This window comes from Sinocyclocheilus rhinocerous, unplaced genomic scaffold (genome assembly GCF_001515625.1).
Source record: "Sinocyclocheilus rhinocerous isolate Xijiao unplaced genomic scaffold, SAMN03320098_v1.1 scaffold77, whole genome shotgun sequence".
Taxonomy (NCBI): domain Eukaryota; kingdom Metazoa; phylum Chordata; class Actinopteri; order Cypriniformes; family Cyprinidae; genus Sinocyclocheilus; species Sinocyclocheilus rhinocerous.
In genome coordinates this window covers 34,131-47,640 of record NW_015635045.1, presented here as the reverse complement: position 1 = coordinate 47,640, position 13,510 = coordinate 34,131, and the positions used below count along the sequence as shown (strand labels likewise).

General features: G+C 37.2%; 1 protein-coding gene across 2 annotated transcripts in view; it reads left to right on the top strand.

Annotated features, from left to right (window-relative positions):
- ophn1 (oligophrenin 1) overlaps window positions 1-13,510 on the top strand; it is a 37,052-nt gene that overhangs the window by 13,902 nt on the left and 9,640 nt on the right. Inside the window, exons 13-21 of one of the 2 annotated variants that reach the window (XM_016560496.1) lie at window positions 1,325-1,387; window positions 2,333-2,407; window positions 2,856-2,940; window positions 3,024-3,082; window positions 5,844-5,949; window positions 7,066-7,225; window positions 7,458-7,596; window positions 10,052-10,378; window positions 11,145-11,274. In XM_016560496.1, the coding sequence (XP_016415982.1) occupies window positions 1,325-1,387; window positions 2,333-2,407; window positions 2,856-2,940; window positions 3,024-3,082; window positions 5,844-5,949; window positions 7,066-7,225; window positions 7,458-7,596; window positions 10,052-10,378; window positions 11,145-11,274 (1,144 nt within the window). Of the gene's footprint in view, window positions 1-1,324; window positions 1,388-2,332; window positions 2,408-2,855; window positions 2,941-2,993; window positions 3,083-5,843; window positions 5,950-7,065; window positions 7,226-7,457; window positions 7,597-10,051; window positions 10,379-11,144; window positions 11,275-13,510 lie in introns of both variants that reach the window. The other variant, XM_016560494.1, reaches the window with a different exon arrangement.

Sequence of the window (13,510 nt, the reverse complement as noted above, 5' to 3'; positions counted from 1 at the left end):
AACGAATAAATTGTACCGAACAATGATATGACGCGATCAAATAGCAACCAGCGAAGAGTGAGAGGCGCGCACTCTTTACAATGCAGCACACATGTCAGCAGTGTGGAAGCATTTAAAATGCCGGAGAAAGACGCAAAAATGATTACAAGCACCGACAGCGAGAGTTTAGTACTGCATTTCAGTGGTTCAACTGTAAAGTTACGAAGCTATGAGAATACTTTTTTTGCGCAAAGAAAACAAAAATAACGACTTTATTTATACTTTGGACGCGCGTTCATGACAGTACCATGACGTGAGCGTGTGGCGGCGCTGACCCAGATCCGGCGTAGTGAAGTCAAAATGTGGAATAAAGTTGTTATTTTTGTTCGAACGAAGGTCTTACGGGTTTGGAACAACAGGCTGCTGTTATTTGTACAGTAAAAAAATACATCCCTGATTCAAGAAGGGGGTCTGATGGCCTAATAAATATTATTTTACCAACTTATTAATTTTAAGTTAAATTGTGCTTTGTTGGTATAATGTCTGCTAGAATGTTAAAAAACATTTTTAAATTGTTGTTTTTTTAATTGATTTTTTCTTTGAAAAGCAAGGCAAAACAGTAAAAAGCACATTTTGGCTATATAATTTATGCAATGGTGAAAAAAATTGGCAAAATACATGGGGAAAAAAACTCGAAAAACCGTGTTCGGTATTTGGTATTCGGCCTTCGGCCCAGTGTTTCATTTTGTTCGGTTTCTGCTTCGGCCAAGAATTTTCATTTCGGTGCATCCCTAGTAAGAATCCTGAAAAATGTATCAATTTGCACAAAAATATTAAGCAACACTACTGTTTTCAACGTGGATAATAATAAGAAATGTTCCCTGAGCACCAAATCAGCATATTAGAATGATTTCTGAAAGATCATGACAGATGACACTCAAGGCTGGAGTAATGGCTGCTGAAAATTCAGTTTTGCCATCACAGGAAGAAATTAAAATTTTTAAATATATGAAACATTTTTGATCAAATAAGTGCAGCCTTGGTTAGCACAAGACCTCTTTCAAACACAAGAAAAATCTTGCTGACATCAGACTTCTGAATGGTTGTGCAGGTGTGATATCTCAGTGATGTCTGTTAGCTATTCAGAGAAAAGTTGCAGAACACAAGAAACTCTAAAAATAGGTGGAGAAAATGCTGCTTAATAGATTCTGATACTTGCAAGCCTGTGCAATACCATTTATAAAATTACACCATAAATAGTGTGCAGTAACCTACTGAGAAATGCATACAGGGATGATGAACTGTGTTTATTATATGTAATATGAATTTCCTTTTTTCCCCTCAGTGGAGCTAAATGACCTCGGCTTCAAGTTCGTCAGAAAATGCATAAATTTTGTGGAAACAAAAGGTACATTAAACTAGGAAAGAATATCAGTCACTTATTTTAGTTTTTGAAATGATCTCATATTCGTGTAATACGTTAGTCACCTGTTCTCAAATGACTGACTCTCTCTACTGTTTTTGCACTTCATGGCCACCGTATGCTTTAATTAATCAGAGATGGAAAGACAACACAATGCCACTATTATTTATTGGATTCATGTCTCAAATGCAGCCAGCAGAGGGAAGCAGCACACCATTTGTCTTCACATTTACATATCCAGCGATTTGAGCCAACTGTAAATAAAACTGCTGCTGATTTAGCCAAAGAACCAGAAACACACACACTGAAACATACATATTCTCATCGATAACATATAATGCAAATTAAAAGAAAAAAGAAGGTGTGCAGATACAAATTGATAGCAGACATGTATACGCTCTCCCTCACTTTTTCTCTAACATGGCAAGTCATTTGAAACCTGGCTTTAGTGTTTCCATGCTAGAGGCTGTTATAGTACGAGAATAAAATCACGAAGAGGCATTTCAAGGCCATTAATAAGCATGATTACACTGTTACATTGTCTGCGGGAGCACCGAGCACCAACGGCTCTGTTTGAAGTGCTGATGTTTGTGTTCGCCAGTCGCCAAGCGTGCCGTTACTCAGATTTCCCAGCCGTTTAAGTCCAGCCCTGTCGTCAGGCACAACATGGTGTATGTTAACAGTTAGTAAACTCTGGCAAACTATCGTCTGGGGTTATTGCACAGCTAATGACGGCTGAGCACGAACCAAAAGCGGGACTGTTTCACCGCTTGTTTTTCGGTAGAGCTGTACTTTTCCACTGCGAGACACTCCCGCCTTTCGTTCTCCTTCAAGCCAGGTTCTCTAATTTTCTCAGTCTATAAATCATGCTTTCTTTTTCTCTTTCCTCCTTTTTTCGTTTTTCTCTGTTCTTCTCTTTCTTTCTGGTAGGGCTGACTCAGGAAGGAGTCTACAGGACTGTGGGCAGCAACATTCAAGTACAGAAACTTCTGAATGCCTTCTTTGGTGAGGAAATGGCCAAAAGAACATCTGCTGTGTGTGTGTGTGTGTGTGTGTGTACGAGAGGAAGACATGCAAACATGCTCTTACACACACATTGCGCTTCTAAAACTAGTAAACCAGATTTATACACAAACATTTACAACCAAATATATACAAACATGTTTTATTTCTTGTTAAGAAGCTTATCATGTTTTATGTGGACGATAAATTAATTGACTCATAATTCTGAGTCCAGCTTATTGTGGCGTGTTTAATATCTGCAGTGAGCTTTGTGAACTTCCTAAATTTTTTTACGCTGAGGAAACCAAAGCAGAGATATACGTCCATGAGAGCGTCCTTGAGCTGTTACAAAATCCCTGACACATACTCAGCAACAGTAACAACCGTCTGAGGAAGGCCATTTATCTCTCTCTCTCTCTCTCTGTCTTTATCTGTCCTCCTCTCTCTGTAGACCCAAAGTGTCCAGCGGATGTAGATTTCAATTCCACTGACATGGACATTAAGACCATCACTAGTGCTTTGAAATTCTATCTGCGGTGAGTTAAGCACACGATTTTATGATGTCCAAAAATGACTTTTTTTTTTAAAGTGTGTATTGTACATTTGCATGCTTTTCCAGGAGTCTGAGTGAACCGCTGATGACCTACAGCCTGCATGGAGAACTGATCTTAGCAGCAAGTATGACAGCGAACACACAGACAGACACACACTCTTATGTGTATTTTCCATCTGTTATGTGGGTCAGTTTAGTTCAACTCAAGCGTACGTAGTACGTAGGAGGGGGGGGGGGTCTGCTCTTTCAGTACTAAACGGTACTGTATAATAATATTAATAATAACAATAATAGTAATAAGTAATAGTAATAATAATAATAAGTATCAGAGTGAGTAACTAAGCAGCTTTTGGGGTGTGCTTTTCATTATGCTTTATTAACCCTACGAAAAAAAAAGACTGCAGCTTTTATATTTGAATGACAATGATAACAGAATGCACTACCATTCAAAAATTTAGGGTCTGTTACTGTAATATTTTACTGTAATGCTGTAATACCTTTATTCAGCAAGGATCCATTAAACTTATAAAAACTGACAGTAAAGACATTTCTAATGTTACAAAAGCTTTATACTTTAAATAATTGCTGTTCTTTTGAACGTTCTATTCTTCAAAGCATCTTGGAAGAAAATCATGGTTTCTGCAAACTTCAACATTGATAATAATAAGAAATGTTTCTTGATCATCAAGCATATTACAATTTCTGAAGAATCTTGTGACACTGAAGACTGGAGTAATGGCTGCTGAAAATTCATCTTTGCCATCACAGGAATAAATTACATTTTAGAATGTATTTGAATAGAACACTGTAATTTTAAATTGTAATAATACTTAACAAAATATACAGTTTTCACTGATTTTTGGATCAAATAAATGCAGCCTTGGTGAACATAAGAGACTTATTTCAAAAACATTAAAAAAATATACAGACCCCAGACTTTTGAAAGGTAGTGTGTGTTTTTTAATTTTTTTTACTCAAAGTACCATTAGTTTAAGTAAAGCAATTTTAATAATATTACTAATAATGCTAAATTATATCCAATATAATATGACATTAAAGGAACTAGGATTGAATTGATACCAAAATATCAACTTTTGTACAATCCCAGTCCGTAGTAATGCTAAATTGATACCTCAGGTAGCAAAATTACCAGCTTCATGAAATAAAACGAAGGAATAAAAAAGACAGTTCCCCATCCTTTGTTAATAAGGGTATTTACTGTTTTTTATTTTAATACGTTACAACTATATTCAATGCACACACACACACACACATATTTTCATTTGTACTGGTTGTATGCTTTGTGCCATCCTGTAGGCACTCCGTTACAGGACAGTCTGGAAAACTTTGTAAACTTCCTTATATTACTTTGTTGTTATTAAGCTACTGTATGTATTACACGCACAATTAAATAGAATTCTGAATTGTGAAGTCCTACAGAAAACCCCTCCCATGGTATCCGAGTGCCCGCTGAATCCCTCTGCTCACGCTGCTGTAGTCAAGCATGCAGTTGGCCGAGAAAAAGCCACTTACAAGACTGACATTTACATGAACGTATAATAAAAGCATCATTAAAAGAAAACTGACCTCTTTCAGTGGTCTTGTGTTGTTAGATTAATCATGTCATCACCCAAACTGACGTGCGCTGCCTGTACTGTACTGGTTTTGCATAGTCTTCCCTTTTGTTTAAAATATTAAGCCACTTTGGGACATTTTACAGTAATTTTATGAAAGCGATGGGTATTATTAAGTCTGGTTTCAAGTAACTGATTTCTTTTATTAAATGACAGCAATATGATAGAAGTCATCAGCGTTAAATAAATAGAGATACATTTAATAATTGATAACATTCAGAAGAAAACCTATTCTTGGAGGAAATATAGTTAATTTAGCATTATTTTAGGCTGTTTCCTGTTGCCAGCAATGTAGCATAGTACTACACGTTAGAACGCAGCTCATCCAATCAGAAATTAGAGACCAAGCCATCCTCTGTCTATGTTTGCATGAGTGAGTGTGCTTGCATCTTTGAGCATTTTCAGTGAATTGTGTTGAAAGTGCTGAATTGTAATCCTCCCCATAATAAGATTAGAGGCCATTAAAGCAGCTTTAATTATTATAGCATGTCTGCGTACCTGCGCTCAGATTACACACAGCTAAACAAACTTTGCGGAGCAGAGGAAAGGGCTACACCTGTCGAGGGATTAACTACTCGCTTTAATGCGCTTTACTCGCTTGGCCCAAGTGACCTCCCAGTCTTTCATGTTGTAGAATTTATTTTTTTATATATATACAGTATTTTTTAAAGACGTCAAGAGGGTTTGTCCGACTCTTTCAAAGATGCTACAGCATGTCTTAAAAACACAGTGAGTTCACAATAGCACGTATTTGCTCCACTCACTATAAAGTAAGCTTTGTTATGGTTTAGCACAGGCTGTATCTTTAGATAATGCTGTGTTTATCCAACATTTCACAGTAAATGTGTCTGTACTGATCCTTTTAGGATTTTATAAGTTATCTTTGGACAAACTGAAAGACTCTTGGCAAACTGCCGTGAGATGTCTGCAGGAAGAAAATAGACACTTCTAGAAACCACTAGCTTGCTAACACAATTAAACAGCTGTATTAGCTTTAACAGCTCTATTAGTTTTAGCGTAGATGGAGAAGTGCTCTGACATGTACTGTCTGCTTCATTCTGCCTTTACACTGCATTCTTTAAAGTCTTTCCTTTTCTACCATTTAATGTGAGTCATGGCAGTGAAATGTAGCATGAACTGCACTTTCTGTGGGTGCGACTCAACAAAGACTGATGCAATAGTTACGTTAGAACAATATGTGAATCATGTACATCTATAGTGTGTTTGTGACTTCCAACATTTTTTTCCATAGAGTCAGAGAATCTGGACTATCGGTTAGGGGCGGTTCACTCGCTTGTTTACAAACTCCCAGAGCGGAACAGAGAGATGCTGGAACTGCTAATCAAACACCTGGTCAGGTAACACACACACACACAGGCACGCGTGAACACAGACGTGTTAATACTCAAAATCACACACACACACACACTCACATTCTGTGGTTTTTCTAACCGCTGTTCAGCTTGCTTGGGTGTAACTTTATAATTAAATGTTCTAGTTGTATTTTGATTAATGTGACAGGTTGTGTGTGTGAAAATGTGTTTTGACAAACATGACAATAAATCACCTGATCTATAGCTCCATGTCTCATATTGTGTGTGTGTGTGTGTGTGTGTGTGTCGCGTACAATTTTTTCACATAAGTAGCTTGAACTTTATACTAAACAAGCTAATGTACTAAATTGTAATTAAATTTAGGATTATATTAATAAAGTTTTGGTAAGATTTTTAAGGCTACACTTATTTGATCAAAAATAAAGTAAAAACAATGATGTTGTGGAATATTATTGCAATTTCTGTTCATTTATTTTAAAATGTAATTTATTCCTGTGATGGCAAAGCTGCTTTTTCAGCAGTCATTATCCAGTCTTCAGTGTCGCATGGTTCTTTAGAAATCATTATAATATGATGATTTGGTGACCTTTCCCATTGTCAGTGTTGAAAACATTTGTGCTGCTTAATATCTTTGTGAAATAGGAAGTTCAAAAGAATAGCATTTATTTGAAATAGAAATCCTTTGTAACATTATGTCTTTACCGTAACTTTTGATCATTTTAATGTATTTTTGCAGAATGAAAGTATTAATTTCTTTTATAATCATATAATATAGCAAGTATTTTTCTATATGTGCCAGAAAACATATTTAATGAAATAAATAAATAAACACTTTCTAATCTATTTCAGCCAGCTTGAGCACGATACCTTGGTGACAAGATTAAATCCACAGAATTCAGTACAACTATTTTCAATACATCACAGTAAACCAAACATTAAAGTTTGCAAGGCATAAGCACATTTATATGATTAACGAATGTACAATCCAGTGACAATGCCACACTGGTTCAAGGAAGAAAGACTTCCCAAAACTCTCTCACCCTGGCCCTGGGCTAGTAGTAAGTTATACAGTACTTATCACAGGGGACAATCCCTGTATCTTTTCCAAAACCTTACTACATTATCTCTGTGTTTTTATAGTGTTTGCAGCCACAGCATTGAAAATCTGATGACCGTGTCGAATATGGGTGTAATATTTGGCCCCACTCTTATGAGAGCAGAGGAGGAGACTGTAGCGGCCATGCTGGATATTAAGTTCCAGAACATTGTCATGGAGATCCTCATTGAGGACTACAGCAAGGTCAGACATGCATCCTTTATCTCTGTATCTGTTACTATACAAGCGAAACGCTCAGACAGAAAACAGTTTTCTTTTGAGAACTGCTATATTTGCACTCTAAAAATTTTTAAACCAAACCAAAAACAAAAATGCTGCGTGAGAGAACAATTTTGAACAATATTTTGTCACCTATTCAGTGGCACTAATAGTGATAATAGATTGATGTAATTACTGCCATCTCTGATGTTCGCAGATCTTTAAGGGTCCTCCTGAAGAAACCACACCTCCTCCTATACCGCCTCCAAGGGTGACGCCACGGAGACGGCAGCCAATTACAATCTCAAAACGCCCACCTCGTCTCTTCCCTGGCCTTCAGCCTCCAGTTTTTGAGCGTAAATAGTCTTCAGCACGATAGCCATCATCATCATCATCATTTCGTTGTCATATAATACATATTTTTGGCCGTATCAGTGAATTATTATGAATGTCAATTATGTTTTTAAGAATTTATCTGGAACATGGATGAAGACAGATTTTTTTATATTGTACTTTACATTTTTTTTTATTATTTTACATTCATTTTCATTTTTTTTAAAGATTGCTTACGACTTTTTGATAAAGATCTAAACAGCTCAGATAAGACATTGTGTTTTAGATTTATTTCTATATATGGTGTTTTTAAAAATGATTCTCAATATTTTTCTTAGATTTTTCAGCTTTCAGTCTTCTACATGTTCCTTTTTTGCTTTTCACTTTTCTGCAAAGCCTGTTTTTGTGTTGCGAGCTTAAATACATTACACACACCTAAACATTGATGTTGTTAGCAGGCACACAAACATAACAGCTGATCAGGTTTCATAGGTTCTGGAAGGGACCTCGGACTGGATCTGTTATTTCCTTAAGTGATTTTCTCTAAATGAGGAAAATACAACCAAATCTCCCAGATGTTCTTGTCATACACACACACACACACACACTCCTCATGTGCCAGTTTAGAAGCCTCCATGCACATTGCGAATTGTATGATTAAATCTGCAGGATCTTGAGGCATGTGTATGCGAATGTGTGTCTGCATTGATAAATGTTCATTCTCTGACATGTTGGCCTCCCCTCATTGTGAGCCATATGTTTAACAACAGTCAAGCTAATAGTACACTCGCTAGAGCATGAAAACTAAACGACTACCTGCCTTTCTGCAGTGTGTGTGTATGTGTTTGTGTCTGTGCATCAGTGCCAATGGGTCTGCAAGTGTGTGTGTGTGTGTGTGTGTGTGCGCGCGAGTGCGAGCGTACGTGTATTTTTTTAATGCGTGCATACGAGTGTGGGTATGCCATCGTGTGTCTTGTGTGCGCTACCCAGTGTTTCTGCATGTGTTTATGAGTCTCTCTCAATCTGTTTTCGATTGGCTTTTGGACCTTTTTCCACTAATAAGCTATTTTCATTATTAACATCTGAGCCTTTCTTCTCCATCTTGATCAAAAACGACTGCGTGCATTAATCCATTAATATGACTCTCTGGTTCATTTGTATATTCATGAAATTTGGCTTATTAAAGCATGCTGGATCTTTGCTTGTTCAGAACAGTGGAATAAAATTTTTTCCCCTTCTGGTGTACTTTTCAATCAAATCATTAATCTGAGTAGATCATAACTGCTCGTTTCCTGTTTGTTGAATTCGTTGGTGGTGGGATCTGTGTGTTTGTGCATGTGTGTGTGTGTGTGAGTGTCAAGCCACCTGTTTCAGTGCGTCTTTGATTGTGCTTAAACTTGGCCCTGTGTGTATGTATGTGTTTCTGTGTTTCTGTTGAGAATACAGATACGGTCATGGATTATTAGGAGCAACTGGTTGTGTGGGAACCCCTGCCAAAATGCCAATGTGTTTGTGAATGTGTGTTCATCAAATGTGTACAAGTCTAGTTTGGCTAGCTCACACAACTGGTTGTTTTGACTGATGCTGTTCACACACACACACAGAGCTCTGTTTCACACTCATGTCCTTGGTTCACACATGGCCATAGCAACCTTTTTTCCCTTTTCTTTTTTGTATGACACCTGTTCAAACACTAAACTGGAGATTGTGAAAAGTTTTATTCATACCTAATTTCAAATCAAGGTACTTTTTTATGCCCTATATTCACCTTTTCTCAGTTAAATAACAAACTCTATATAACACTTTTCCCTCAAAAAAAAAAAACTCCTCATTGTGTCAAAGAAACTTTAGAGTCTGGTGTAAATGCCAACAGCGAGCAGAATTTGTACTCTTGGATATATACTGAAAGCAGTTAGCTTTTACCATTTCAAGGAAATAATGCTAACTCCACACCACAGAAAATGTAATTTCTTTAAAAAGAGATAAAGTTAGGTTAAAAGCAGCAGGCTTTTCAAAAGATATAGACTTTGACCATGTGGCTTGAGCTGATAACAATCAGCGTGTTTGAGTTAAACCATTCATGGCTCCTTTTATATACTTTTTTTTTTTTTTCAGTTAAAAGCTTCCATTATGTTCTGGTTGTGTTGATGCTGTTGGAATGAAATGACTCACTTTGGATAATTTGATTTTGACTAGTTGAGTCTTTATTGGCTTGTATTTCTTGTATTGTGGAAATACAAGAGGACGGAGCATCTGTCAAGCTGTTCTCTTCATTTATTTATTGGAACCATCATGGCCTCCCTTTTTTAAGCCAGAACTACAGGAACAGGAAATTTTACATTTTAACGACACCCCTGATACAATCTCCCCTCTGCGGAATGTTCAGGGCTCAACTGTTGCAATTATGCTTCTGACCTGCCTGAGGTTTAGTAGTGTGTTACCTAAACTGCCTGCATTCACTGACTCTTTGCTTTGCAGGGCGAGAGCAGAACGGCGCCACCCACAATGGCGGTGAACCCGAGGGAGACACTGGCCTCACCAGTCCGGTTCCTCATCAAAGAACAAAACTGACACCTCCTTCCATCTCTCCTCCATCTATCCCGCTCTCCTCTCCGACATCTTGGAAGCCTGCTCACCCCAGACCTGCTCTCCGGCCCTTGGATTCGGACGTCAGCAGGCTTGAAGTTAGGATACAGGCTGGTCAGAGGTCAGACGCCATGGTGACAACCAATGGGGAATCAAGAGTGACAGTGAACCGAGCTCAGTCTTTTCAAGGAAGGAGGCCACAACTCAAAGAAACAATCGGTAAACAAGCAACAGACGTGCTCAAACGGTCCATCACAGTTTTTTTTTTTTTTTTGGGTGTGATACAACTGTCCTGATATCAGAAGCTTCATTAAAAGGCATTATTTTTTTTTAAAAGAAAACCTTATGAATTTGGCATAATCTTATATTTTTCTTATTTATTCACCGTTCACTGTTTATAAATAGGCCTATTTCAAAACTAGTGTCCATCAAAAATCAAAGTCACTTGGTTCAACTAACATCCAGTCAAAAAACATAAAACAGGAAATTATATCATAGAGAGGACCCCTGCAGACCCTCATGACCAAGGCCAAGAAGTCTCGTAAAATATTAGATAATATGACCTTTTTATGAAATGCAAGATTAGTTAAGGTTGTAAAATGATATTTATGAAAATGAATAATCCATGAAAACACTTAATGCCTTGAAAATACATTGAAAATATATTTTAAATAGTGGTTAAGATGTAGACACGCTTAATTGAAACTTTTCTTGAAAATGACAAAAGTAAACATAAAATGAACACGAAAACAAAGAGCACATGTCTAAGAACTTGGTATGGGTTTATTAAAGGATTTCTCTTTTCTGTATAATGGACACTTTTGTATGTCAGTGAACCCTAAACAACTGATTCCTGTGATGTAAGAGCACAGTATGGCATTTGAGGTTTGAATGATCATCATAGGACGATGTGATCTAGAGTCAGCAGAACACAGACGTGCAGTGAGCCATGGTTGTAACAGGTGTGTGTATGTGTGTGTAACAGGAGAGGCTCAGGGGGTGAAAGGACGATCTTTCTCAGAGAAGAGTTCCATCTGCCGGCCACCCACTCGACCACCAGATCCACCCTCTCGTCTCCTCAATAAAACTCCGAACGAAGACACTCCAGCATCATAGTGAGTGCACATCACTCACCACAAACCCTACTTTACAGTGATGCTACTGCTGATTTATGACTTAATGATTCTCTGTGGTAATATTTTTTGGAAACTCCAATTTCTTTTTTGTAGCGTAATTTCTTTTTTTGTCATATATTGCCAAAAAGCTGAAATATGTTGCATATCACACAGGGAGTGGTGTTCCTGTAGCAGTGACAAGATATATCTGAGCAGCATTGGATTTGCATGCTGCTCAGGTGTAATTTTGGCACATTGATCCAGGCAGATTTGCACCGCATTGTTCCGGTTACTTGCTCGACACCTGTCCACTGCAATTTTCAAGTAACGCCACAGTTGGATTGAGTTCAGGACTTTGATTGGGCCATTGAGATACGTTTTTGTTCTTCTGCCACTGTGATGTTCACTTAGACTTTTCTGGACCTTCTGAAGGAAAAACTCTTTCTCTTTTTTGGCAGATTAAAACAGGTTGTCTTTTGCACTAGGGCTGCACAATTTTAAAGGTCCCATATTGTCAAAACTGAAATTTCCTGGCATATTAATTAGACAGGCCAAAATCGACCTGTTCTCAGCAGAGCTCCTGAGAAAGGAGCTGTAAAAATATATTGAGATGGTTTTTGGTACTTATACCGCAAATATATATTCTTAAGGACATCAAAACCTAAAATAAAACTCCAGAAAGGTGTAAAATATGGGACCTTTAAGGATGCATGCTATATATCAGCGCCAAAACTTTTCAATAATTTTTTTTATGTCAGTATTGGATATATAATTATTTACAAAAAATATTTTTTACATTTAGATTTCATTTTTCATCATCTAATGCTCACTTAAAGTTAATCTTTTAAAGTTAAACTAATATAATAATGTTTATTAAAATGTCAAAATTAATATCCATTTTTCATACTGTACTGTACGGTATTATAATATTGTGATGTCTAAATTCACTTATATCATTTTAAATGACTGAATTTAGAATTTAGTATGGAAAATAGTCTAGAATTTAAATATAGATACAACAATTTTGTAAAACAGAAATGTTTGGAAAACTTTATCTTGCAATAATGATTTGAAAAACACTGGACATCTGTTATTGTTGCCACTTAGGTATATCAGGACCAAAAGAAGTCTTTGTCTCGAGAGTCATGTTCTGCCTAAGCTTTCCTGCTAACAGAAAGAGTAACTCAGAACACTTTCAGTTGAGCCAAAAGTGAACCGAGTGAAAAAGAAGCCAGTTCTCATGGCATTTACATTATACCTGAACTTAGGATGGACTCAGACCTCTGTCTGCTTTAGTAGTGAGAGGGTCTCTGTCCACTTTTTATTAAAGGGTTAGTTCACCCAAAAATGAAAATTCTGTCATTATTTACTCACCCTCATGTCGTTCCAAACCCGTAAGACCTCCGTTCATCTTCGGAACACAAATTAAGATATTTTTGATGGAATCTGAGAGCTCTCTGACCCTTCATAGACAAGGATATTACCATGATCAACGCACAGAAACGTAGCAAGGACATTGGTAAAATAGTCAATGTGACATCAGGGGTTCAACCGTAATTTTATGAAGCTACGAGAATACTTTTTGTGTGCAAACAATAATAACATAACTTTATTCAACAATTTCTTCTTCTTCTCCGCACGTTCACGAGAGTACCACAACGCATGCGTGTGGTGCTGCTGACGCAGGAGCTGGCGTTCTGACTTAGAACCCGGATGCGCTGCGCCTTGTTTACAAGCAGAGGAATGCACATGTATGCGTCATGGTACTGTCATGAACGCACGTCGAAGACTGACACAGAAGAGAAGAAATTGTTAAACAAAGTCGTTATTTTTGTTTTCTTTGCGCACAAAAAGTATTCTTGTAGCTTCATAACATTAAGCTTGAACCACTGATGTCACGTGGACTATTTTAACGATGACCTTGCTACCTTTCTGGGCCTTGAACATGTCAGTTGCGTTGCTGTCTATGCAGGGACAGAAAGCTCTTGGATTTCATCAAAAACATCTTAATTTGTGTTCCGAAGATGAACGAAGGTCTTACGGGTTCGGAACGACATGGGGGTCAGCAATTAATGACAGAATTTTCATTTTTAGGTCAACTATGCATTTAAAGCCTGTTAGGAATGAAAGATATATAGAATATTCCTCATATATTTACAGTGATTTAGCTGGTGATGTAAAATCAAGCAACATTATAACCTTGTGTTCATTTAGTGACAAATGGTGTGGAAAACAT